The sequence below is a fragment of the Scyliorhinus torazame genome, chromosome 9, assembly GCF_047496885.1.
Source record: "Scyliorhinus torazame isolate Kashiwa2021f chromosome 9, sScyTor2.1, whole genome shotgun sequence".
In the NCBI taxonomy this organism is placed as follows: domain Eukaryota; kingdom Metazoa; phylum Chordata; class Chondrichthyes; order Carcharhiniformes; family Scyliorhinidae; genus Scyliorhinus; species Scyliorhinus torazame.
The window spans coordinates 269,141,955-269,165,191 of NC_092715.1; the positions used below are offsets into that span (position 1 = coordinate 269,141,955).

The window sequence follows — 23,237 nt, forward strand, 5'->3', positions numbered from 1 at the left end:
ACATGAGCCTTTTGTTTACACAATTATGGAAATTCTGAGTGTGCATCCAAGATCCTGTTCTGAATGGCAAAGTAAAATCCATGAGCACTGCTTGTTCCTGCAACTGCCCCTCCCAAAGAAGGCAGGTCTCACCAAGGGCGGCGATGTCAGTTTGAAATCTCGATATTTCACGATATATGATTATTTTGGTATTGCACACTTGAGATTATCCATGAGTATTCTGATATTCCAAGTTTCAAAATTCAAAGTTTTCTTCCTTCAACCCCAAAGTTAATGATCCCGCAGGGTGTGATTCCCCAACGAAGAAAAGAGGGGGCAGCCTATTTTAAGGACCCTTTTTTTTTTTAGCACCCTCCTCTTTTGGAGTGAAAAGACGGTATCCTGCAGAGACCTGTTCAGTCACAGGTGCCGTTTCCCAAAGACACCTCTTTCTCGACACAAGTGTCCAGTGTTCTTCATGAATCTGTCACCTGTCTGCAGATTTTTGACTCAGGACTTCCAGGTACACAGTCCTGCCTTCATCAACATTCTCCATCGCCATAGAGCTTAGCAAATGGACCTTGGTAGAAGCTTGCATGTGATTTTGTTTAACATGGGGAATTTGGGCCATCATCATACCCACACGATTATAGAAACTAGGAGCAGGAGGAGGCTATTCTGCCCTCCAAGTCTGCTCAACCACTCAATATGGTTATGGCTGGACCTCTATCTCAATGCCATATTCCTGCTTTCTCTCCATACCCCTTGAAGCCATTAAAATATTTTTACAAATCTATCTGTTTCTTGAATGCATTCAGCGGCTTGGCCTCAAACAGCATTCTGTGGTAGAGAATTCTAAAGGTTCACTACTTTTTCAGTGAGGAAATCTTTCCTCCTCTCAGTCCTAAATGGTCTAGCCGGCATACTAAGACTCAGTCCCCTGGTTCTAGATTCCTCAGCCAGGGAAAACATGCACCCTGCATCTGGCTTGTCCAGCCCTGTGAGAATTTTATACACCTCCTCCTAAATTCGACCGAATACAGGCCCAATCGAACCAATCTCCCCTCATTGGAGTCCCGTCAATCCCAATTTCAGAGTGAACTTCCACTGCACTCCCTCTATGGCAAGCATATCCTTTCTTAAGTATGGAGGCCAAAACTGCATGCAATACTCCAGGTGTGGTCTCACCAAGGACCTGATGGGTTAGCGGACAGATTTCAATGACATGTTGTACCGGGATGGCTGGGACCTCCTTGGCACTGCAGCCGTTTTTACTCTTTGCTGCCAGTGAGATGCACAGTCCTCCCTTTGCCTGTTCTGCCGTTGAGGAGATTTTAAACCCCACTTTGTCTGGCACTTCCCCCCAATATTGCCACCGCTGGTAGCCCCACCAGGAGAAAGGGGCTCCTGACGTTACCATTCAAGGGACCTTTGGAGCACACAAACCTCCCCACCATGCCAGTGGTGGGAATTGGTAACGCAGTTAGTGTGAAGAACCCATGAAAGTGTGAACAACCTGCTCAAAGGGACCTGAAATACTCGCTGAATTTTACTTTGATAACTTCTCACCTTTGCTTCTGTGGAGCAACCCTTTTTCCAGTCGATTTGTAGATGCTACAGTAAAACGGCTTCAAATAAGAGTTTTACAATTTCTAAAATTTTCAGTTTGGGAGAAGTAGCAAATATTCTTAATCACATTACGGAATGATTTTATTCTACCACAGAAATGTTCTGTATTCCTCAGAGTCATATCGAAACCTTTAATGTCTGCCCAGTGTTTGACCAATGCTGGTTGTTTAGATTGATGAAGGTACTATTTAATCTTACGTTAAAACCTTTCCCTTGTGTGTTTTCAGGAGTTGGATGCTCGACAGCAAGAGCTGGATATATTAAACACGAAGAAGGAAACCCTAGGGGCTGTAAGAGTTCTGAACATTTCCATCTCTATTTGTATTTGATTTAACTATTCAGTGACTATTCAAAGGGCTATTTTGGTTTGGAATTTTTCAAGTTGTAACATCAGAGTTGGCCTTAAGAAAACAAAAGTGTTATATTCTGATTTTCCAATATCCTGGTAAATAGATTTCACTAATTACAAAGCAATTAGTCTTGCAGAACATATATCACTGCCCTCTTATTTAACTAGCACCATACTTTTTACGAAATTTCATTTCTGTAATAAATGCGTACGACTTGTAGCAATGGAAATAATGGTGGGTATTCTTGTAGTTAGCTGGATTTTCAACATAATGGCTTTCAAAGAATGAAAATTCTTTTTTAATTGTTACTCGATCTGAATTGTTTTCAGATTTGATCACCTGATATTACTATTGAGTCTGTCTGTCAATGGTTGCCATCTACCTTGAGCCTGAATATCGATCAACCACTCAAAATTCAAATTTGAATGGATTCAAAATTCAGTAACAGCCAAGTGTTGTGGCAATACTCAGCTAGCATTGGACTTTAAAGGTCATCAGTTCCTTTTGACCAGCATCCAGGAATGCCCATTGGCATATGTTCAGAGTTACCTGTAATATCAGCTGGTTAACTCTTTGCTAAAAGTTCAGATAATTTCAGAATCTGGGAATTGCAACAACAAATCTGCCTGATTGTGTTAAAGGCGCCATATAAATTCACCTCCGGACACTTCACAGGAGCATTATAAAGCAGAATTTGATACCGAACCATGTGATACGAGGTCAGATGGTCAGAAACTTGGTAAAGGAGGTAAATTTTAGGGAATAACATAAAGGAGGAAAGAGAAGTGGAGTGAGGGAATTCCCGAGCTTAGAGCCTGGGTAGCAGAAGGCACGGCCGCCAATGGTAGACTGATTAAAATTGGATTGCTCAAAAGGCCAGAATTGGAGAAGTTTTGTCCTGGCGGATACAAATGTCCAACTTTGATACCAAATGAATGCAGTGGTTCAGCAAACTACCAAAATTCAGCTTTGTGCAAGATATTCTGCCCTTCATCTGTTTGAATTCTGGACATAATGCAAAAGCAAGAGTATAGCGGTGTAATAATCAATGTGATAAGTTAACACTTAGTAACACTTACGCCATTCTTTTAGTTCCAGTTATCATGTCTCATTAGTCTGATTATCTCTTCGGAAAATCAATTGTGAAACTTGATCATTCAACAAGTTTATCAGTGGGATTCTCCAACCCCCTGCCGGGTCGGAGAATCCCCGGGGGGGGGGGGGGAATCACGCCCCGACGCCGGCTACCGTATTCTCCGCCGCCGTTTTTTGGGCGTGTCGGGGTTCACGCCACGCCACGCCAGTCGGGGGCCATTGGCAGCGGCCCACCCGGCAATTCTCCGGGCCCCAATGGGCCGAGCAGCCGTCCGTTTCTGGCCAGTCCCACCGGCGTGGGTTACGCATGATCCCACACGGCAGGACCTGGCAGGTAAGTCGGCTGGGGTGGTCCTCGGGGGGGGGGGGGGGGGGGCGCGGCGGGATCCAGGGGTCCCCCATGGTGGCCAGACCCGCGATCAGGGCCCACCGATTTACAAGTGGGCCTGTGCCATGGGAGCACTACTTCCTTCAGCGCCGGCCGGTGTAGGTCTCCGCTATGGCCGGCACGGAGAAGAGAACCCCTGTGCATGCGTCAAAACACAGCGGCGGTTCCGCGCATGCGCGAGATCATGCCAGCCCTTGCATGCGCGAACACGCGTAGTCCCTTCGGCGCCAACAGGCGCGGCACCAACCCCTCCGGTGTCCACCTAGCCCCCGGAAGTGCGGAGAATTCCTTGCGTTCGGGGGGCTGTTGACGCCGGAGTGGTTGGTGCCGGTTTTCCCACTGGCGTGGGGACTTAGTCCCCGAAAAGGAGAATCCCGGCTATATATGTCCGAAGTGCAGAATGTGGCAAGGGCGCAAGTGGAAAAAAGTCCTTTTAAACTTGTAAATTATGCAGCGGTGCAACACCTTCTGAGCTGCAACATAATCACTAAATAATTTAGCGGCAATGTATTTGGATTGGATTGGATTTATTTATTGTCACGTGTACCAAGGTACAGTGAAAAGTATTTTTCTGCGAACAGCACAACAGATCATTAAGTACATGAAAAGAAAAGGAAATAAAAGAAAATACATTATAGGGCAACACAAGGTATACAATGTAACTACATAAGCACCGGCATCGGGTGAAGCATACAGGGTGTAGTGTTAATGAGGTCAGTCCAAAAGAGGGTCGTTTAGGAGTCTGGTAACAGCGGGGAAGAAGCTGTTTTTGAGTCTGTTCGTGCGTGTTCTCAGACTTCTGTATCTCCTGCCCGACGGATGAAGTTGGAAGAGTGAGTAAGCCGGGTGGGAGGGATCTTTGATTATGCTGCCCGCTTTCCCCAGGCAGCGGGAGGTGTAGATGGAGTCAATGGATGGGAGGCAGGTTCGTGTGATGGACTGGGCAGCTCCGAAACAGACCATTTGGCCTAACTGGCCCATGCTGGTGTTTATGCCCCATGAAAGCCTCTTCCCACTCCTCTATGTCTATCCCCATCAACATATCCTTCTATTCCTTTCTCCCTCATGTGTTTATCTGGATTCCCCTTAAGGCATCAATGGCATTCACCCAATGATAGTGAGTTCCGCATTCTAAACACTCTGTGTAAAGAAGCTATTCCTTAATCCCTAAGTGTATTAGTAACTATCTTAAATTTATGGACCATATAGTGATGTAGCTTGTGGTTATACTTCACTTACATGTCCAACTCTTGATGCCACATGTCTGGGAGTGCAATGAGGATATTCTACAGTTACTCACAGAAAGATCTACCTTTGTGAGAATGTTCATCAAGAGCTCTTGCAGTTTTAGTGGCTTGTCGTAGTGAAGGCTGCTGCCCATTCACACCTGTTCCCGGGGTAGTACATAGCACTGCCTCACCAAAAAAGTGGAATAGTAAGAAACATTTTCCTTCCCCTTTGTAACAGCAATAGTATTAAATGCAATTTTATCTATAAACTGAAATTGTTGTAAAGTGAGCTTTTTATTCATTTGCAGGATGTGGGCGTCACTGGGTTGGGCCAGCATTTATTGCCCATCCTAGTTGCCCTTCAGAAGGTGGTGTGAGCTGCTGCCTTGAACCGCTCCAGTCCCTGAGGTGTAGGTCCACTCTCAGTGCTGTTACGGCATTTTGCCCCAGCGACAGTGAAAGAACGCAAATATATTCCCAAGTCAGGGTTGTGAGTGACTTGGAGGGGGGACCTCCAGGTGGTGGGGTTCCCAATTATTTGCTGCTCTTGTCCTTCTAGATGGTCGTGGGTTTGGAAGGTGCTGTCTAAGGAACCTTGGTGAGTTACTGCAGTGCACCTTGTAGATGGTACACACGGCTGCCACTGTGCAACGGTGGTGGAGGGTTTGAATGTTTGTGGAAGGGGGAGCAATCAAGTGGACTGCTTTGTCCTGGATGGTGTCGAGCTTCTTGAGTGTTATTTGAGCTGAACTCATCCAGGCAAGTGGAGAGTATTCCATTACACTCCTGACTTGTGCCTGGTTGATGGTGAACAGGCTTTGGGGGGTCAGGAGTTGAGTTACTCGCTGTAGGATTCCTAGCCTTTGACCTACCCTGGTAGCCACAGTATTAATAACTATTAATAACTATCAAACCGTAATACAATCTGGCATCTCTGATTGACTTGCCAACTGCAAGAGTCGGGATTCTGAACATTAGCAGAAACCAAGCTAAAGGCTGTAATTCAGATTCACTGAATTATTGCATTAAATAAGCTGAATACTGACCACATCTCAAATTTAAGTAACCTAAAATATTTCTGTTGAGCAGCAGACACCATAAAGGTGATTGATATTGTTGGGCAGCAGGAGATTGCAAGGAACATTGTAAGCTCATTTTTAAGTAAATAAACTTTTTTGTATGTTAGCAAGGGACTATCCAGATCGCAATTGTAATGGCCAAACATTTTTATTTGTGCGAATGCACGTGGACAAGCTTGACACCTATTCTAATTCTACACTTGCTGTCATTATTACACTTTTCCAACATTAATTGTAAAGTGAGAAAGAAGTGATGTAAGGTAGTGCATAAGATTCAAACTGTGTGGATTTTCACAGGAAATAGCACATTCCCAGGTGAAGCAAGAAGCTGTGGTGCTGTATGAAAAGCTGCATGAGCTGGAAACTCACCGCAGTCAGATGGTTGCAGAGGATAAGAGTATGGGATCGCCACAGGAGGAGAGGGAGCGGCTCCTAAAACAGGTGAGGAAACCGGTCTCTTAACTTCCTCCCAAGTGACCGAGCTGGCAATGTACTTTTATCAAACCGCTACAAAGAACTGCAACGATTTGAATAGAAGGCGTGCTACCACCTTCTCAAGGCAACTTGAGATTGGCAGTCTTGCCAGTGATGCTCACATCTGAATTTTATTTTAAAATTTATATGCACTGTATTGAAAGTTTGATTTATGTTCAGGTTGGTAACTTCTGCATAACTGGATAAGATCAATTATTCTCCTATTTGGTATACTTTGATTTGCTACGCTTTTTACATTATGCTGTGAACAATGCCCTGAGCTCCAAAATGGTGTTTCGGAAGTTCAATTGCTACTACCCATACGTGCATTGTATTTCTTGATTTTTTAGAAAAATAATCATCGCAATAAAACATTTAGTTCCTGACTAGTGCAACAGCAGAAGTTTGTGGAATACTTGGCTAAGGAAACTGAATTCAAGCCAGTCTTAGCGATCATTTGAACTCTAGTGTGCTCATTAGATTATTTGGCTTTGGCACTGCAGTTCCACAGGGTGGGTAGGAAATATTATCCAAGTCAGCCGCTCCCTTACTAAAGCACATTTCCTGTTGGCTGATCTTCGAGTAGCAAACTGTCTAAGCCATCAAGCTAAAGGAAGGAACGTTATACTGATAGCAGTTGTAAGTATCTAATGGGAAGAGTTTCATTTGTATAGCACCTTTCACAACCTCATGATGTCCCAAAGCGCTCTACAGCCAATGAAGTTATTTTAAAGTGTTGTAATGTAGGAATTGTGACAAGAGTAAGATCCCACAGACACCAATGGGATGATGACCAGACATACAGTTATGGTGGTGTGGAATGGGGGATAAATATTGGCCAGGACATCAGGGAGAACTGAAGGAGATTGGGATGGGAAGATGTACATCCAACAAGATTCAGAGATCCCAGTTACTGAGAGCTCTTGCTTGGCCGTGGATTGATTCCTGCATATTCTGGATATAAAATTGCTGCACTTTGGAGGTCTGACGGCATCTGTGGAGAGAGAAGGGAGTGAAAGTTTCGAGCCTGGGTGACTCTTAACGTTAGCTTCATTCTCTCTCCACAGATGCTGTCAGACCTGCTGAGATTGTCCAGTATTTTCTGCTTTTGTTTCAGATTCCAGCTTCCGTGGTAATTGGCTTTTATCTTCGTACTTTAGAGTCTGATGAGTTTCAGTACATGTGCTCATCGTGAAAATTTCACCTGTGCTACCCATCACTCTTCTACAGTACTAGCTTATGGAAAATTGCGCAACTAAGAGTTGGGGAGGCAATGGCACAGTGGTATTTTCATTCAACTAGTAGTCCAGAGACCCAGAATCATGCTCTGGGGACCCGGGTTCGAATCCTGCTATGGTATGTGGTAAAATTTGAATTCGATAAAAACCTGGGTTTATGAGTCTAAAGGTGACCATGAAACCATTGTCAATTGTCGTAAAAACCCATCTGGTTCGCGAATGTCCTTCAGCGAAGGAAATCTGTTGTCTGAACTAGTTTCCGGGGTCCTGGGGGGTGTCCCCATGGTGGCCTGGCCTGCGATCGGAGCCCACCGATCTGCGGGCGGGCTTGTGCCATGGGGGCACTCTTTTTCTTCCGCCTTCGCCATGGTCTTCACTATGGCAGAGGCGGAAGAGACCCCCCTCCACTGCGCATGCGCGGGGTTGCCGTCAGCTGACGCTCCCACGCATGCGCCAACCTGTGCCACCGGCGAGGACCTTTCGGCCCCGGCTGGCGTGGCACCAAAGGCCTTTCCTGCCTGCCGGTGGAGCGCAAACCACTCCGGTGCGGGCCTATCCCCTCAAGGTGAGGGCTTGGCCCCGAAAGGTGCGGAGACTTCCACACCTTTGGGGCGGCCCGACGCCGGAGTGGTTCCCGCCACTCCATTACGCTGGAACCCCTCGCCCCGCCGGGTAGGGGAGAATCCCGCCCCTGGACTCTGAGAGACAAGGACCTGCTCACTCGCTCTCTATTTCTGAAACTGCAGCGACCTGAATGAATTTACATTGAAAATTGTTATAGACTGGAAAACATAAACCTCAACCTAAAAGCCTGGTTTGAAGGAAATTGTTCTTGAAGACCGCCATCTTAAAAAATGACTCTTTATCCTTTTACTTATTTCAGCCCTCTCTCCCCCTCTGTGTTTGTTCATCTAATGTGTGTGTGTGTTTGTATTATATATAATATTACACATATAGAGGGTGGTGAGGGGGGAAGTTAAAGTCGAGGATTAGGAATTCGATAATAGTTAACTAGTTGTATTTGCTGCATATTTCATTATAGTTCCTGTTATAAATAAAAAGTAATTGTATTTGAATTTACAAACCTGGTGACTGTAATTATTGGCAGCCACGGGCCAAAGAATTTGGGTATTTCTCTACAAATTATTTGTTAATTCAATTGTGTTGCGACTCCAGGTCAAGGCGGGCTGGAATTGACGGACCCTAGCCCTGGGTGTTGGAACACTAGTATGCGGACGTTTTTAATACAGAGTTCATGATCACATGCTGAAAAATACTTTGGTTTACAAATAGTACAATACATACAATACTATGTATTGTAGTACATAACCTGAGTGTTGCAGAAAAAGTGATATTTGGACAAAACCTTTTATCGTCCACTCAGCAGGACATTTTGCAAGATTCCCAATGTAAGAGAGAACAAATTTATGATGTATCAGAAGAGAGTGCTGATTGGTCAGCAAGTGGGATTGCCATGGAGGATGCACCAGCTGATGGTGATTGACAGTTAACTGTCAAACATTGTTTGAAATGTAAGCCAGGCAGCCCAACTCCGGTCAAGGCATTGCCCTTGGGGAATGAAGCAGTGAATGGCTGTCACTTATTTTGTTTAGCTGAATGGCCCTGTAACGTGCCCATCTACTTCAGATTATCCTGGAAGGGCAAGGTATCTCAAAATTTTTGCAACAGGCGAAAGCAGATGTTTCATGCTGCTACTATACAGCAACAACACAAGTGGTGGTATTTGCCACTAACACTTGCCAACCAATCATCACTCTCTTCGCACACTGTATACATTTGTTGTCCTCCCTTACATTGGTATTCTTGCAAATTTTCCTGATTAGTCCAAGACAAAAAACTTCAACAAAATGTTTTTCAGCAATATTTTGGTCTCAACACCTAATGTGCTCATTTCAGTTATTTTCCATGGGATTTCTGACATATATGTTCTAATGTCATTCATTACATTTTTAATTTTTTTAAGGATGTGTCTCGAGGACAATCAAATTAAAATTTCTTGCTTTGAAACTATTTCTATTAGGAGGCTCCAATGTTCATAAAACTGCATTTTAATTTGAACAGGTTAAAGAAGACAATCAGGAAATAGCAAGCATGGAAAGACAGTAAGAAATTACCTTTACATTAAAATTATTTCAAATAATTTAGTGATATTTAATTTGTGTTCATTTATTCCATCGAGGTAATATACTCTTGACTGTTTGCTTGAAGTATTCTGTTTCTCAAAACATTAATAAATTGTATTGCGGGAAATTAGAAGTGTAAGATAAATTGATTTTGGTGGATCTAGTGTCATGTTTTACGTTAGCACTTCATTTCATGTAGTTTCCAGGCAGACTTACCATTTCAGCTTCAGTCGAGTAACATGTTGTCATTAATGTGTATGGGAATCTTTGGTCTAAAATACAATTGATGACTGAATATTTAATTATAGACTTACTGAGATGAGGGAGAAAATTAACCAGGTAACTGAGGAAATTCGGCATCTTGACATGGATCTGGAAGAGCACCAAGGTATGCTGTCTTGCCCAAGAATGAAAGTATACTGTTATATTAAGAGGTACATAGACAAGTCTGCATTTTGTTGATTTTTGATTGTCCCTTTTAGAGAGAGTCATTCAGTAAGCATTATAGCAATGCATTTATTTGCAAGAGAATGTTTGGAGTACCTAGTCATGGTAAAGTATGTTACATGGTGAAACTACCATTGGACCATAACAGAGAGCTTCTATTGTTTCTTCTCTTACTCCTCTCTTAGCCTATATTCACGTAATGTGCTTTAATAAAGAATTGCATGTGTTTCTTCTTTGGCTTTTAAAAAAAACAGTCTTTCAGCTATCAGTAGCAGCAAATTGTTACAAAAATTGAAGGATGTTTGTCATTTGGAGTTTTCACCATTGTAAATTAGACATCATTTCAATACTCTATTTCTAGCGTGCACTGGTAAAGATGCAATTTCAAATTGAAGTCACATCAGTTGGGCGATGCAGTACATAATGAAATATGTAATACATAATATAAGAATCCGCTTGTAGTGTTAGGATCATAGAAGGTTTAGAGCATAGAAAGAAGCCACATGGCCCATCGTGACTGCACCGACTGAAAAACAAGCCATCCAGTCTAACCCCACTTTCCAGAATTTGGTGTGTGGCCCTGCAGGTGCATGTTCAGACACCTTTTAAATGAGTTGAGGGTTTCTGCCTCTACTATCCTTTCAGGCAGTGAAAATCAGACTCCAAAGCCCTCTGGGTTTTTCTAATCCCCCCCCATAATACTTTTACCAATTGTTTTAAATCTAAACCCCTTAGTCACTGACCTGTCTGCTGAAGAAAATAGGCCCTTCCCATTCTAGCCCGGCCACTCTCAATTTTGTACATCTCAAGAAAATTTCCCTCTGCCTCCTTTGTTCCAAGAGAAACAACCCCCAGCCTGTGCAATCTTTCTCATTGGCTGCAAATTTTCAGTCCTGGCAAAATCCTCTTAAATCTCACATGTACCCCCTGTACCCCCTCTCATGCAATTACATCCTTTTTGTAATGAGGTGACCAGTACTGTTTCTATTATAGCTGTTGTGTGTAAAGGGATCGAGGGATATAGGGGGAAGGCAGGATCAGGTATTGAACTTGATGATCAGCCATGATCATAATGAATGGCAGAGCAGGCTCGAAGGGCCGAATGGCCCACTCCTATTTTTTATGTTTGTTTGTATGTAACTGCATACAATACTCAATATATAGCCTAATGCCCCAGGAATCTGATTCACTTCTTCCCACACCATCTCTCCAGCCAGACATTCATCAGCTCCAACCACTTTGCTCCTTTTACGTTCACTAGCAAATTGCAATTTGAGGTCCTGCTTTTTAGTATCCTGCCTAGCTCCCTAAAATCTGCTTTCAGCTCCTCATCCTTCTGTCTACCTATGTCGTTGGTCCCAATGTAAACCACAACCTCTGGCTGTTCACCGTCCCATTGAATAACATCCTGCAGCCAGTATGTGACACCCTTGACCCTGGAACCAGGGAGGGAACATAACATATGAGGAATGGTTGGGTCTGCCACCATTGGACCTTAGAAGGATGAGGGGGGATCTTATTGATACTTGCGGGGTATTGTGAGCCCTAGATAGAGTGGACATGGAGCGGATGTTTCCAATAGTAGGAAACTAGAACCTAAGGACACAATCTCAGACTTAAGGGACTATCCTTTAAAACTGAGATGAGGAATTACTGTGGAACTCTTTGCCGCAGAAGGCTGTGGAGGCCAAATCACTGAGCCTCTTTAAGACAGAGATAGAGAGGTTCTTGATTAATAAGGGGATCAGGGGTTATGGGGAGAAGGCAGGAGAATGGGGATGAGAAACATTTCAGCCATGATTGAATGACGGAGCAGACTCGATGGGCTGAATGGCCTAATTCTGCTCCTGTGTCTTATGATCTAATGTCCTGGGGTCACGTCTACGGCTGCTCTCATTAATTTCTATGAATTAGGCTACCATTAAATATATAAATTTGTATTGTTTGCCCTCAACGTAAATGAGGATGTTGCTTGAAAGGCATTTGGATAAAATCACCTTGGGATAATTCTCTTTATGATGCTCATCCTTAATTTCCTGCCATTAGAGATCAGTTATTGTTTCTCCTCTTGAAATGTAAATGCAGCAATTTTTCCTGCACTGCCAATTGTATCTACTGTCGTTTCCCCCCCCCCCCCACACACACACACACACACACACACACACACACACATTACTTGTTCTTAAACTGTTAACTGTTTTGCAACTTTCCTTTTGCATTTGAATGCTTTTAAGATTTCTTCCATGTTTCTAATTGGGTTTCTTAATTTTATTTTGCCACGGTTCAAGTTGGTGAAGCTTTTTTCCTTGCTGGTATAATCTTTTTTTTCCTGTTGCTGTTTGCGTACAAACTTTGCTGTTTGTCAGTATTATTGATATCAAATCTTTGTTATTTCTTCTTGTCACAACCTACTTGAGTAAGGTTCTTCCTTTATAATAATAAAAAAACAAGACTTCAAGGCCACCTTTCAAAAGCAGAGTGTCAGTTTTGTCCTACGATTTCAGATGAGACAGCATTCGCTCTGAATGAGTTGTTTTCTTTGAGGAAAGAGATTTCCCGTATCCCCTTCCTTCTGTTGCCATAAATGCTTCGTATTATTTGGAAGGAAATAAAATGCTCATCATCATGACCGCATACCCGGTCATTGCAGCGCAGTCTGATTCATTGCAATCCGCACCAGAGAGTTTGCGGATCCAGTGTTTGTCGGACCAGCCACAGTAACTCCCAGAACCTACAACTGATAACGTGACCTTCAGTCCACTTCAGGGAATTTCGGCTTCCATTAGCTATAGTGACAGTGTTGATATATAGAAAACCCCTGCGTAGACAGCTTATGGTGCTAAATGAAATCATTTCTTAGATGACGGCTAGGATATGGATCTTCCCAAAATGTGCTCAAACCCATTTGTCTGATGGCAGGGTAAGGTTAATGATGCGAGGATTTGAAAAGTTGTCCCCACTATTTCTACAGTTCTTCACTGTTAAATTGGCTTTGCCCGTCGCAAGCTTTTTCAGAACAATTTGAGGCTCTGTATTCTTTTGGGGTGAGCACCTTTTTAGCTGAACAGCTGTCACGCAATTCTATAGAATCCCTACAATGCAGAAGGAGGCCATAACCAGATAATATCCCTCCTGTAAATGGAGCTTGAACTTAAGTCAAAGAACAAGTTAAAACTAGACCCAGAATAGATAATCAACCATACACTACTTGATCATAGCTTTTAAAAGTGTGTATTTTACTGTATGACAATAAGTACTCTAGACTAGTGGATTAACAATCGTCGACCCCAGTCTGGTCCAAATGATCATACTCATACTATGAAATTGTAGCCTGTGAAGTGTTTTAGGAAGCAGGTATTTTAAACTTACTGATATTTACTCATTACTTGAAGATATAGCAACCTTCATGCTGCTCTCTGTTCCTCAGCATGTGCTTCCTTCACAGGCTGCATATGCCCCAGTCTGCATTGCCCCTGTGGAAGCTGTACTGCATTCCCAGCTTGCACCAAGCTCACTTCAGTTGTTCAGCCGATAGGCCAGCCCTGCCCAGTACACATTATTTTGCAGGCCCTGTTTGAGCGCTACTGGTCCAGACTTTTCTCCAGTTCAGCACTGAAATTGCATGGTTGGATGTAGTTTTTCCCTTGCAGTTCCTTAGATGATGACCTCTGCGGCAGGTAGACCATCTCGGAAGGAACAAAGATGTGTTTCCTCCAAAGGAAGTAACAACACATTCCTAGGAATTAACACTAGTTCATCTCTTTTGTTCCTCTCTTGGCATCTAAATGTTAGTGTGTTTGATCAAGACCTGCGAGCAGGTTACCTTATCTTAGAGAATGCTCGAACATGTGATCTAAATCAAAGCACACGTTTAGGTCAGGATTTCTTACTCCGGAAACTGAGCATTTAAAGCAGGGATGTCCTTTGATTGTACTGTCATATTTTAACTATCATGGGGTGTAATCTTGGAATTCCAGTTGCTACTGCCCCCCGAATGTCACATGTGAATTGAAGAATGCGAGTCAGGAAATGTGGCAATGGGATGCAGGAGGACTTGCTGATCTATTATGGTGTGGTTGGGCTGGAGTAGTTTCAGCACCTCCCAAAGACTGCCAGCTGTAAATTCTCTAACTTTATTGTAACGTATTTACTGTTCGGACACTCCCTTACACTAGCTTCATTCAATGCTGCTTTCTCCTAGACTCTCAGATCACATGAGTATATGTCACCTCCTTCTATGATATTTCAGACCATTACACTTGACCCTTCATGGGATTTAATTGAACACGTTCCATTATACTGCAGCTAATAGTGAAGAAATTGTCACTTCTGGGCATTTGATATACTAACAAAGTTACCAGGTTAGGAGCTTTTATCAAGGCTATTACCAAATTATGCTGCATTTCATTCAGTGACCTATACTGCTTTAACCAGGACTGCGGTCCCTTGATTGCTCAATGCATTATAGCCACCAGCTTTCAAAGTTGAACACAATAACTAGTCCTGATCTCTCTGACCTGATGGACACTGTCTGAAGGTTCAAAGTAAAGACCTTTCTCTCTGCACAACTAGATTAAACTGCAGGAATATCCAGTCCAGCAGCCGCTACAGGCCGGGTCAGTTGTTTAAAAACCCCTTTTAGACTCTCCTGTGTGAAACTCAGCTCCTATCTGAGACAAACTGTTGGTTATTCTGGTGGAGTTCGAAAGAATTACACAGGCCTGAGGCTGTTCTTTTCTTGAAGGTCCAGGTTAATAAAAGTGAAAGTGATTACCCAGATGAAAACCTACAGCTTGGGAGTTCTGACTGAATGCAACGGTCAGAAGAGCCTCTTTCGCAATTCAATTGGTAATTTCAAACACTCCTTGTTCGGGGAGAATAGCCGGTTACAACAACTTCAATATCTGCAACAAGGACATTCGTCTCTCTTTTTCATTTTAATCTCTTTAATTTTACCCCTTTCCCCTCCTTTGTGTGTCTGTCTTGTGTGTGTTGGGTAGAGGGTGGGATGGTAAAAGCAGGGGGGGGGGGCGGGGGGATCAGTAGATTAGCTGGCCGCTATTTCGTCAGTTATTGCATATTTCAACTTTGTTCCTGTCATAAATAGTTATTGTGTTCAACTTTGAAAGCTGGTGGCTATAACTTATTGAGCAATCAAGGGACCGCAAATTTTACACACATTATTGGTTAATTCACTTATGTTGGAACTGGGGTCTGTGGGACTGTAATCATCTGTGCACTAGCCCAGGGTACCGTAACACCATAATCTGGCAGGCAGAAGTCCAGCCAAGCCCTGGTTGAAATACCAGACTTCATAGTCTAAAACAGTCTTGTACTGTTTACAGTATAAGAATAGGCTATTTGGTTCATGTGGGTTCCATTTACCCTTCTCCAGCCTTTGCATGACTGGTGTGTAGTATTCCCTTATGCTGAAGAAAGTAACCATTATCGCAATAGAACTAACTATGTTTCACTACAATTTTAAAATCCTGGCGAGGGGTAGAAATAATCTTAATAAATGCACGTTTCTAAATCCTTGGAGATGAAATGTGGCTCACAGTCCTAAATGAACAAAACATGCTTGAAATATGTGGTTGCCATTAATTATTCCAAACAGCCACTGCGGAATTATCCAAGAGAGTTGCCAACGGTTGATTTCCAAGTTTTCGATCAATAACTTGTCAATCTTTGTAATTTATTTACATTTTTTGCATTTTACTTACACCACCAGAGAAGCAATATTCCTGCCCTTTTGCAGATTTGAAGTGTTCATTTTTTCATTTTCCTCGTCATTATTTAGTGTAAGTTTTCTGTCGTCTTAGAGTTTTACAGCACAGAAAGAGAGCCTTCGGCCCATCACGTCTGCACCAACCATCAAGCACCTAACTATTCTAATCTCATTTACCAGCACTTGCTCCATAGCCTTGAATGCAATGACATTTCAAGAGCTCATCTAAATACTTCTTAAAAGTTATGCCGGTCCCTGCCTCTTCCCCTCTTTCAGACAGTGAGTTCCAGATTCCAACTACCCTCTGGGTGAAAATATTTTTCCTCACATCTCCTCTAAACCTCTTGCCCATTACTTTAATTCTGTGCCCCCTGGTTATTGATCCCTCCACTAAGGGAAAAGGTACCTCCCTATCCTTCCTGTCTATGTCCCTCATAATTTTATCCACCTCAATCAGGTCCCTCCTCAGCCTCTCTGCTCCAGGGTTCGACCATTAATTGTATATTCTTTTGCGTTGTTGGTCCTCCCAAAATGCATCACCACACACCTTTCATAGTTATATTCTATCTGCCACTCTTCTGCCCATCTAACCGGCCCATCTATATTATCGTATAATCTTCTCACTCTTTACCACACCACCAATTTTTGGGTCATCTGAGAACTTACTTATCATCGTGGTCATTAATGTATACTGCAAACCGACCCAGCACCGATCCCTGCGGAACACCACTGGACACAGCTTCCAGTCACAAAAACAATCTTCAATCATCACCCTCTGCCCCCTACCACTAAGCCATTTATGGATCCGCTTTGCCAAATTACCCTGAATCCCAAGGACTCTTACCTTCTTCACCAGCCTCCCATGTGGGATGCTTTGACCTGGATGGCATTGTGCTTTGTTGAGCGTTCCTTCAGGTCATGTCTTGGGATCAGGTTCCAGTCCAAGACATGTACACAATCTTGGCTGACACTCTAGCGCAGTTCTGGGGAGTTCTGCACTGTTGGAGGCACTGACCTTTGGATGAGACCGAAAACTGTGATCTCATCTGCCAGCTCGGGGTTGCAAAATATCCCATGACAACTCATCGCCCGTCTCCCCAAAGCCCTTCCACCAGTGTGACGGAATACACTCCACTTGCCTGAATGAATGCTATCTTGTGTTGAAGAACATTAGTGCCCTTATTAATTGTTCTTTTTTCTTCTAGTTGCAGAGCATTATAAATTACAAATCATTCAGTTTTAGGTAGAACCCTTTCCCTTCACTTTAGAAAATAAGTAATTATAATGTAGCTATATACATGCTTCAGCTTTCCAATTCTCAGCTTTGTCTCTTTTCACTGTTTTACATTTCTCTCTTGCCTATTTGTCCACTGGCTTATTTCACTGGATAAAATCTCAGAAGGTAAGGATGACTTTCTCCTCCAGCTTAATCTTCCTCTCTGTTTGCAAGCCACACTTTACAAATAAACGGGCTTCCGGGGTGGCTTCTTAAAATTGCAAGTGTAGTAACAAATCACTGAACTGATTGAACCCTGGACTTTAGAAAAGTTTTAACTTGATAACCAAAGTGAACCATTGACTGAATGCGTTTGTTTTCCACAAGTTCTGTTGTGGGTTGACCTTGTTCAGAGTTTTGTTGTGTGCGCATAATCACAATTTAGTAAGATAACATTCTTCCCCATTTACTCATCCTCTGCACATGAGTAAAGATGCAAACCATTGTCTGCTGACTATCAACCTTTCACCCTAACTCAGTTTTGAAAAAATGCAGCACCTGTTGTGCTTTAGATCTGAAAAGCAGAGAAAGGTCCCACGTTTCTTCCTTAATATATGCTGATGTAATTGACCTTGGTGCAGGAAGAGATGAGAAAATTACAATTGGTTCTAGTTTTTCTAACCAAAGGGAAAATTCAGCTTAGGTTTTCAAATTTGATTGTGATCCAGTAACTTTAATGGAAACTGTGCATGTGTTGACCTCCGATTGGGGCAGGTCCACGCCCAGCAGTGAGACCACCCAGGTGAAGCAACTTTTTGGTATACATTCATAGAATTTACAGTGCAGAAGGAGGCCATTCGGCCCGTCGAGTCTGCATCGGCCCTTGGAAAGAACACCCCACTTAAGCCCACACCTCCACTCTATCCCCATAACCCTGTAAGCCCACCTAACCTTTCGGACACTAAGGGGCAATTTAGCTTGGCCAATCCACCTAACCTGCACATCTTTGGACTGTGGGAGGAAATCGGAGCACCTGGAGGAAACCCACGCAGATACGGGGAGAACGTGCAGACTCCGCACAGCCAGTCACCCGAGGCTGAATTGAACCCGGGATCCTGGGGCTGTGAAGCAGCAGTGTTAACCACTGTGCCACCGTGCCACCCTTCTTGAGACTAACATGCAAAGCGACCACTGGGTGAGGTAATAGACAATTGGCATAACATCCAACCCTGGGATGACGCACTACATTGAAGAGGTAATTTTCTAGCCCTTCAATCCCCATATTAGTCCTGTGCTTCCAAAACATATGCTGCATTGAAGATTTGTTGAGGGTTCACACACCAGTTCTTTTTCTTACTTTGGTTTGCATTAATGCTGCTGTCTATAGTAAAAAAACGTGTATTGTTTGTAATCTCCAGTTCCATTAACCCCTTTCCCCAGACTCTGTCTTCGTTTAATTCTTTAACTGCTTTTGCAGCTCTCCATCACTCTACTCCACCTTTGACAGCTGTGCCTTCAGACCTTTTCGGTCCTACACTTTTTGTGAGGGATTTGATCTAGACACAGCAATTCAACTGTGAACGCAAGGACAAGTATTGGGAATGAGAAACCTGAGCCTTAAGAAATTGACCAAGGCTATTCCCCCATCGGGAATGACTGTGAATGATGCTCCTCCACCTTCCCCAACACATGCGCATTTGTTTCAGCTAAAGTAGCACTATACTGGTAGAGATACCAAATGGGTTCAATCAGAGGGAATTGTACAAGGGAATTGTATTGAGTGTTTCTATTAGTAGTCCTTTGCCCCTGCTCAGGAATTTGTTGCATTATTTTGGATCCAACGATGTAGTGAACTTTATTTGGCACTGGATAAAAGCTGTAATGAGATGTAGAAATTGAGTTCCTTCTTTGTTTGGTTTACTTTGAGTATTTAATTACGCGTCTAGGTCATTTTTCTGTTCATGGCATTGTTACGAATTGGGGAAAATTGAGATAAAAAAATTAAATTAGAATAAAATAAAAAGGGAGTTGATAAAAGCACCTGTCCAAAGGGATTTTGACATGTGGAATAACAGATCAATGAGAAAAGCAAGTGTTTACCTCTGACGAGAGGGAAACAACGGGGTATAGAAAAGTAACTTCAAAGTGGAGAGATAAGGAAATCTACATGTATATGCTAAAAGCTAGATCCACTCGGTGAGTAATATCATAGGGAAAGAATGATATATCCATAGCACAATAACTGGAGAAAGGGACACAGTAACAGCTACCATTACAGCTACACCCAGCTGCAGAAACAGTCTCCCAAAACAAGTTATTGCTGAACGGGCAGATAGTTAAGTTCCAGCACCCAAACCGAGAAGATTTCGCCTTCGCTGAAACTGAAGACAGTTTTCCCAAACGTGGCCTAATAACCTGTGCGTGGTAATTATCTGCTGCATTTAGCTCAAAGAGGTATATCATATTGGATGTTGTTTGGGAACAAAGGGGCGTCTCTGAGCTCTAGAAATATAGATAGTTAGGAACCAAGGGTAACTTCATGTAATACTGTGAGTGTATAACCATTAGTGTAATTAGGTGATGTAGTGTATTATACCCCTTCTTGGTGTGTGTTTTTATTTCTTTTAAGCTAATATATATTCTTTATTAATTGATCACACAATTATTGGTCTATTCCTCCCTGGTTCGCCTACCTTTTCTCACAGTATACCAAATTGCAAATATACGCCACTAAGAACCAAGGTTCCAAGTACCCCTTCATAATTTTGGGATACCCTCGCATTTAACATCAGCGGAGCTCTTTAAGCATTAAGAAAATGCTTAGCCTAAAGTTGTTTATGGATTTAATTTCGCTCTGGAAATTGCACTGTTGAAGTTTCACTCAGATGCCTTTTTATCCTCCAAACATGGCCACTGTCATTTGGTTTCCTGCCGCCTCACCTTTCCAGCTGTTCACAGATTTTGAGTTCCCTCTGTAAGCTTACACAACCCAGACTACAGAGTCAGCATTTATTGTCCACCCTTAGTGACCTTTGAGGGTGAACCTTCTTGAACCAAGGTAGCCATATGGGAAACTACTCCCACAATGCTATTAAGTAGGGAGTTCCAGGGTGTTGAGCCAACAACATCAACAGTGTATGTTGGACTGAACTTACAATTGTTTATTAAAGGTCAAAATAACAAAGGGAAGAACCACACTGCAAAGATTCAGGTTTGTATCACTTATTGAGTTATGAAGAGACCTGTCAATTTGTTGTTCTTGTTTAAGGTGAACGGAATCAGAAGTACAAAGAGTTAAAGAAAAGGGAAGAAACAATGGATGGTGAGTTTATGCTAAACTGGCTGAGTTTCTTAGCCAAGCACCATTATATCCGCATCAAATAGTTCCAGTAAAATTCAGATCAGGTGTTGTTATATCAAACCACTATGAAAGTAAAAGTGGTAAATGGATTTTACAGCAGCATTGTACATGAACAAGGACAAAAGGACTATCTGAAATCTGTATTTTCATGCAATCAATTCTTTACAATTATTGTCTATATATTAAAGTCACATATTGTGATTGTTAATGTTTCCTTCACTATTGAGCAAATTCTGTCTCTGTTTGTAATTATCTTAATTTCTAACGAGCTGCATTGCAGCCAGTCCACTTTTTTATGGTCACTCTTTCCAGCACTGAGAGATTTTGAATGGGCAGATGATGGAATGAGTAGCTTAATCGCTAACTTGAATGAGCTTCCTTTTGCTGTTGAGCTTTTTTCCACCCTCCAGCTAAAGCCATGATTGCAATGAGACAATACCTTTTCCAGAGCATAAGTTTCCAAAGCGAATAGAATAGAGTCCCTGCAGTACAGAAGGAGGCGATTCGGCCCATCGAGACTGCACCGACCCTTTGAATGAGCATTCTATCCATGCCCACTGCTCCCTATCCCCGTAACCCCATAACCTAACCTGCGCATCCCTGGACACTAAGGGGCAATTTAGCATGGCCAGTCCACCTAATCTGCACAGCTTTGGACTGAGAGAAAACCGGAGCACCCGGAGGACATGGGGAGAATGTCCAAACTCCACACAGACAGTCACCCAAGGCTGGAATTGAACCCAGGACCCTGGAGCTGTGAGGCAGTAGTGCTAACCATTGTGCCATCCTGCTGCCCCATGAGGGAGTCATCAAACCCTCGCAGGCATCAGTAAGACCATTAGGTTTATTTTCTTGACATCAGATGCCTGTAATTCTCTATGTTTGACTTACTAGTATAACATTTCTGTTAATGAATATTATTAAAAATAAAATATTTTCGACAGTGATAGCATTGGGTAGCTGGATGCCTATTACCTTTCAGAAATCAGAACAGGTCTTCAATGGAGGTGTATCGATATTTGCTGGAGATCCCTCATGTGCTGACCATTTGTTCTTAGGACGGGAGTGATGTGAACCAGGCCCCATCTGTTGCCCATCCCAAGTTACCCTGGGAGAGTGGTGAAGAACCTTCTCCGTGAACCTCAGTGTTGGCGTTTTCATAGAGGTGTTAGGCAGGGAGGTGCTCTAAGTACAGGTCATACTGCATTTAGTTTAAAATAAGGCCTTGCATTTATAAATGCTTTTCATGACCATCAGATGCCTCAAAAGCGCTTTACAGCCAGTATTTCTGAGGTGTAGTCACTGTTGTAATGTCGGAAATGTGACGGCCAATTTGCATGCAGCAAACTCTCACAAGCAGCAGTGTGGTAATCACCAGGTGATCTGTTCTGCCGATGTTGATTGAAGGATAAATATTGATGAGGACGCTGGGGATTTTTTTCCATGCTCTAATGCCGTGGGATTTTTTATCACCACCTGAGAGGGCAGGCAGACCCTTGGTTTAACGTGTCGTCAGAAAGACAGCATCTGTGACAATGCAGCACTCCCTCAGTACTGGGCTGTAGTGACAGCCTAGATTGTCGTGCTCAAAGTCTGGAGTGAGTCTTGAACCCTTAACCTTCTGACTCTGGGCAAGAATGCTATCCTCAGAACCACAGCTGACACACCTTATGTAATAAAACCCAGGAATTTACTTTTCAAAAAATTTCAATAGTACCTACAATTTAAACAATTACACAATTCTTGGCTCTTGTGTTTGGGAAAACTGTCATCTTTGATCTCTGTGCAGAAATGTAATGTCAGTAGTAAAAACCAAACTGGCCGAACATTTCCTTTCACAGACCGCACCCTACTCTTAAACTACAAGATATTTTAAGTAAATGAACTCACAAAAGATTAGAAAATTACTGCAGCAGTCAGTTTGTTTTGATTTTATTCCCCAAGCTGTGCTAGAAACCAGGGGAGTAGGATTTATGTTGCAATGTTGCCAGACAATAGGTTCCTTTTGAAAAGGCTCATGCTGTGAATTATTAACATGTCTCATGTATGCATCTGTAAGAAATGTTGAGTGACCACAGAAGGAGTTTGATGAATTTTGAATTGCCTTTATTGTCCATTTCTGTTGATTTTGAATCCAGCGAGGATCTTTTTGTACTTGGTGTTCACTGTATCTGGCCTTGGTACAGATTTTGCATGATTAAAAATTGAGACGAGGGTGCAGCCCACGAGGCTGGACATTGAAAAGTGTGTGACATAAGCCCAGCTGTCGATTTTGAATAGTCGACACGCACAAGAAAACATTACCTAATTGACTTAGCACATTTTCCAGGAAGCACAAAATCCAATGAAGGAACAGCCCTTAAGCAGCTTTTTTTTCTCTAATAAATTAAGAGTATCCAATTTTTTTTTTCTAATTAAGGGGCAATTTAGCGTGGCCAATCCACCTACCCTGCGCATCTTTTGGGTTGTGGGGGCGAAACCCACGCAAACACGGGGAGAATGTGCAAACTCCACACAGGCAGTGACCCAGAGCCAAGATCAAACCTGGGACCTCGGCGCCGTGAGGCAGCAGTGCTAACCACTGCACATCGCGCAGCTTTTTTTGAAAAGAGAAATTTGTGGTGATAACAGAAAATATGCCTAATCGTTCCATTGTGGAGTCATTGCTCCTATGGAATCATGGAAAGGTTACAACTGTTACAGTTATGAAGTTTATAAGATTATGTTTTGGACTGTGTCTTTAAATTTAAGTTAGAACAAAGGGGTTCATATGACTATTTCAAATCCGACCTGACAACAAGCCTGGTTAAGTCAAGGTACCTGCTCAGTAAGGTGTGAAGTTCTCACACCTTTGGACAAAAGGCAAATAGACTTGTTAGC

The 23,237-nt window shown here is 42.8% G+C and overlaps 2 protein-coding genes across 2 annotated transcripts in view; one reads left to right on the forward strand and one right to left on the reverse strand.

Moving 5' to 3' along the window:
- The window catches only part of LOC140429913 (leucine-rich repeat-containing protein 19-like), a 44,124-nt gene extending 27,481 nt beyond the window's left edge, over positions 1-16,643 (reverse strand). The window contains exon 1 of the mRNA XM_072517481.1: positions 16,625-16,643. The gene's annotated coding sequence lies outside the window, so the exon portion shown is untranslated. The remainder of the gene's footprint in view (positions 1-16,624) is intronic.
- The window catches only part of ift74 (intraflagellar transport 74), a 105,843-nt gene that overhangs the window by 39,759 nt on the left and 42,847 nt on the right, over positions 1-23,237 (forward strand). Inside the window, exons 9-13 of the mRNA XM_072517475.1 lie at positions 1,836-1,898; positions 6,047-6,190; positions 9,544-9,584; positions 9,914-9,993; positions 20,265-20,318. Of these exons, the coding sequence (XP_072373576.1) occupies positions 1,836-1,898; positions 6,047-6,190; positions 9,544-9,584; positions 9,914-9,993; positions 20,265-20,318 (382 nt within the window). The remainder of the gene's footprint in view (positions 1-1,835; positions 1,899-6,046; positions 6,191-9,543; positions 9,585-9,913; positions 9,994-20,264; positions 20,319-23,237) is intronic.